This window comes from Austrofundulus limnaeus, unplaced genomic scaffold, assembly GCF_001266775.1.
Source record: "Austrofundulus limnaeus strain Quisiro unplaced genomic scaffold, Austrofundulus_limnaeus-1.0 Scaffold384, whole genome shotgun sequence".
NCBI lineage: Eukaryota > Metazoa > Chordata > Actinopteri > Cyprinodontiformes > Rivulidae > Austrofundulus > Austrofundulus limnaeus.
This window is the reverse complement of record NW_013952786.1, coordinates 168,378-172,657: the sequence shown is the minus strand read 5'-3', so window position 1 is coordinate 172,657 and position 4,280 is coordinate 168,378. Positions and strand designations below refer to the sequence as shown.

Below are 4,280 nucleotides of genomic sequence, written 5' to 3'. Positions count from 1 at the left end.
GTATGAAATTTATGATTCAATGCAAGAAAATAAACTAATAAAACTGGTAAAAGATGATAATGCAGTGTTTCCCCTTGGCCAGCCCCCAAACACACCCACCCTGAGCTGTTGTCTTTGAGTAACTGTGTTGTTGTAGTGTGTCATTAGAAAAATCAAGAATAATTTTTAAAGTGAGAGAGCACAGCTTGCTCACAATATCACAGTAAACTACTATGGTTTCAATCAGTTATTTACAATGAACTTGCACTGTCCGACCAAATCCCCAAACCTTCTGTTTGCTTTGTTTTAACTCTTCCTTTCAGCAAAACGATGTCCCTATCCCGAACCCATCTCCAATGGAGAATTACTCTACGAGGATACCATTTACCAGAGCACCATCAACTATACCTGCAATGAAGGGTACGGAAAAGATTTTGAAACATAATGTTGTAGCAAAGCTCTAAGAAAACATCATGTTTAAAACAATGTCAGCTGATCATGGTTTAAAACATGCCCTTGGATGTGAGTGAATGTGTTTTTTGAATAGTCCTTTTAAATTTTATTTATTTATTTTTTATTTAAAGCAAACATTTCACTAAACAATATGTTTGTGAGCAGATATATATTGACTGGACCCATGTCTGCAGTTTGCCAAGCCAATGGAACATGGAGCACTCCTCCACCAATATGCATACGTAAGCCAAACCCACCAATTCTGTCATATTTATTATGTTTAAAGAAAACATGCTGGGAATGGCTCTCAGCTGTTACCACATCAAATTTCAAATTAATATCTGTGAAACTGGCAGAGCTGTATCAATATTTGTGTTGGCTAATAGCTGTGGTGGCCATCTTGAATTGGACTAACTCCAAATGTTAATCAGTTGTAAATATAAAGCCAAAAATTAACTTCTGAAAGTTTTATAAAAGTCTGTCTTGTGGTTAATGATATATTTTGCTAACAGACAAACAGGGTTGATGCCTGCAATTAATTTTAAAATTATAAGCAAAATTCTGGCAGAGTTAGTAGCACTTGAAAATGGTGTAGTGAATTAAACTTAAGCTGTAAAGACAAAAATCTAAAATTGACTGAATTTGAGACAATACATTTTTCAAAACATACATACAGTCATTATTTTTATGCCGTACTGTATTCCTTTTGCTTTACTTAACAGCTTACTTTTAAAACTGTAATTAAAATTAATTTAAAATTATTCATATTTTAAAACTGAAGCTATGCCTTTCATTTTGTTTTGTTTGTATTGTTTTATTGTGTGAAATGTTTTGTTTGTTGTTAATGAAATGAATAAATGAATTAAAGATCATACACAGACTTTAAATTGTGAAGATAAAAGAAAAGAAGATGGAAACACTTGTAAATCTCCTAAAGTGAGTGCTGTGATGTTATGTCTTTCCTGTTAGCCGTGTCCTGTGGTCTCGCTCCAATCCCTGAGTTTGGAATGGTGATTTATGAGAGGAGGGTCCGAGGAAATACCACTGATTATGGCCTCACAGCGAAGTACACGTGCCTGCCTCCCTTCGCACTTTTTGGAAAGCCAACCGCCCAGTGCACTGCTGAGGGCACCTGGACTGAGACGCCTGAATGTCGAGGTAAAAAAAGAAGTTAAATTCAGTTCAGTTCAAAGTAAATGAATTAAACAAAATGAATTCTCAAAGCTTAGTTCAAATAAAGGGTCTGCAACTTTTACAATCAAATGAGACATTTCTGCTCCTCGGCTCATTAATAAAATGTATCCGGAGCTGCAAAATGTGCTACAACTGTGATTATCAACTGGTGGTCCATGGGCCACTTTTGTTTTATTTTTTATGTTTTTGGCTAGGCAGTGTATATAGCAAATTTTAACATGTTTTATTACTTTTACACTTCAGGAAAAAAAGAAAAGGCCATATCCATGTAAATAAGGAAAATACTGTATGTAGTTTATACCAAATTTAATTAAAACTACAACTGATTTATGCAGGAAAATCTTTGTTTTTTAATTATTCTTACTGTTATCTAGTCTTAGTTTAACCTGATGGATTTGAGAGAAAGATGATACTTTAAGGCTGGATTACTAAAGCGGCCAAAAGGCTACTACTTAAACCTGTATTTGCAAACAATTTGAAAGGAAAACTGCTACTTGAAAAATTCAATCTCCTTAACTTTGGTCAAAGGTTCAAAGAGCCGCTGCAGAGGGACTAAAGAGCCACATGTGGCCCCTGGGCCACAGGTTGCACACCCCTGGTTTAAATGAATGTAATCAAGTTGTTACAGCGTAATTCAATGTTGTCAACGTTCTTTAAATGGCACCATTTCACAGCAAACTTTTAGCTGTTGCAGAAAGTCAACGTTTAAGCCAAAGCAGATAATCTGATAATAAGTTTGAACTTTGTTGTTCCTAAAAGACAATTTCATAAAATATTGAGTAGCAAACAAAAAAGCTAAACTCTCTCACAAACGCTTTTTTTCTTGTTAATAATCTCTCATAAGCTTCCCCGTGTAGCTCTGCGACAGGATAATCCTAATTTTGGCAACAAAGTGGAACAGTTGGCTTTAGGAGGTGAAAAGAAACCCTCGAAGGAGCCATTGTTTAAAGATGTAATAATTTCTGATTAAATCATAAACACACCTTTAGCTTCCTGCACTGTGAGAAAAAAAGAGGGTAAAATATACAAAGAAAGTCTGACAGAAATGAGCTGAACTGTTCCTCTGCAGAGGTGACATGCCCTCCTCCAGACAACATTGAAAGAGGCTACATGTCCAACAATGAGAGGAGAGACTTTGACTACATGGAAAGAGTCAAATACGACTGCAGAGGTAACTACGTGCTCGAGGGGAACGTGGAGGTCGTTTGCCAGGAGAACGGGAGGTGGTCTGACCTGCCGTCCTGCAAAGGTGTGTGTGTGTGTGGATGTGTGTGCCCTTGTTTTTGCTACTTGGTGGGGATGATTTTTCAGGAAAATGCAATGTCGTGAGGACCAAAGCCTTGTCCCCACGACTTCGGAGGTTGAGTTTAGGTGAGTTTTTGGGTCAGGTAAGGTACCTGTGAGGTTAATTTTAGGGTAAATGTTCAGGGTTAGGATATAAGATTTCCAAACAATGAATGGAAGTCAATGTAAAGTCAAGGATACAGAGACATAGTGGGTGTGTGTGGGTGGGTGGGGCTCAATTTTACAACTTTTGACCGTCAAACAAGATAAAGAAGAAACAATTTGCTTTACCAAATTGTGTCTTTTTTTCTGAGCGCAGTCCAAATTTCTTCCTACCTTTTTGTTCTTGAGCTTATTTTTGTTTAAGGTTAATTTTCAAAGCTTTTACTTTTTGCTCGTCTTGTCGACTGTATTCATTTCTTGTGCAACATCATCTACAGTATAATTTGTACGGAGCAATGTTCAAACACACACAGCTCATTTTTCTCAAATTTTGTGCTTTTACATCCTGTTTTTGTTGTTTCACTCGTAGCGCCTTGTACTGTTGGCATACAGAGAGGAAGGATTTTATATAAAGAACAGAAAATTTGGATCGGAGACTTTGAACCTAATGTCGTCTTACACAAAGAAACTGTCTCAGTGTACTGCATGGACAAAGACAGGAAATGTGGTTACGCTCTGTCAACACAGTGCATCGATGGAACCCTGAAAATCCCAGAATGCTTTGAGGGTAACGCACTATTATTCCAGTTTTGTTTTGTTGCTCCTCTGAACTCACAGACTAAGCCTGAAACTGTAATGGATAAAAATAATAATAATTTACCCCCGTTCAGATATTTTAATTCTGCATTAGAGAAACTATTAAATCTATTCACTTGTTGTGTTTTTACAGAACCCAGTTTGGCTGACTACACTCTTCATCCCAGTTCACTTCCATCAGAGATTGAGCAGTGCTGAAGCAGTCGCAGATTCTTCATCTGATGAAACCACAGCAAAATGACATCAATGTCTTTTATTTATAAGAAAAATCGGATTTTGTTTTAAAATGAAACAACATAAGTGTAGCAACCAATTAGCAACCATTATGTTCAGTTGATTCACTGAAGAAATAAACTTTGAACGCACTGGTAGCAGCTACAAATATACTTTTTTGTGCAGGTGTTTGTTTGCTTGTTTGTTTGTTTTCTTCAAAAATGGCAGCATGACAGATTAATTATACTGTTACCTCATACTAAGAAGTTCCTGGATTCAATCCCCAGTTCAGACCATGCTGGAAAAAGCTCAGTAAAAATAAAAGAAATTGAATCTTCAAAAGATAATTAATTCTCAAAACAAGTTTAATTTTTTTTTTTTGGCGATAAGACTTGGTT

At 36.4% G+C, this 4,280-nt stretch overlaps 1 protein-coding gene across 1 annotated transcript in view; it reads left to right on the top strand.

The window, feature by feature from the left end:
* The window catches only part of LOC106528479 (beta-2-glycoprotein 1), a 6,826-nt gene extending 2,771 nt beyond the window's left edge, over positions 1-4,055 (top strand). Inside the window, exons 3-8 of the mRNA XM_014023654.1 lie at positions 303-399; positions 598-674; positions 1,402-1,590; positions 2,696-2,875; positions 3,443-3,640; positions 3,803-4,055. Of these exons, the coding sequence (XP_013879108.1) occupies positions 303-399; positions 598-674; positions 1,402-1,590; positions 2,696-2,875; positions 3,443-3,640; positions 3,803-3,867 (806 nt within the window). The 3' untranslated portion in view covers positions 3,868-4,055. The remainder of the gene's footprint in view (positions 1-302; positions 400-597; positions 675-1,401; positions 1,591-2,695; positions 2,876-3,442; positions 3,641-3,802) is intronic.
* The last annotated feature ends 225 nt before the right edge of the window (positions 4,056-4,280 follow it).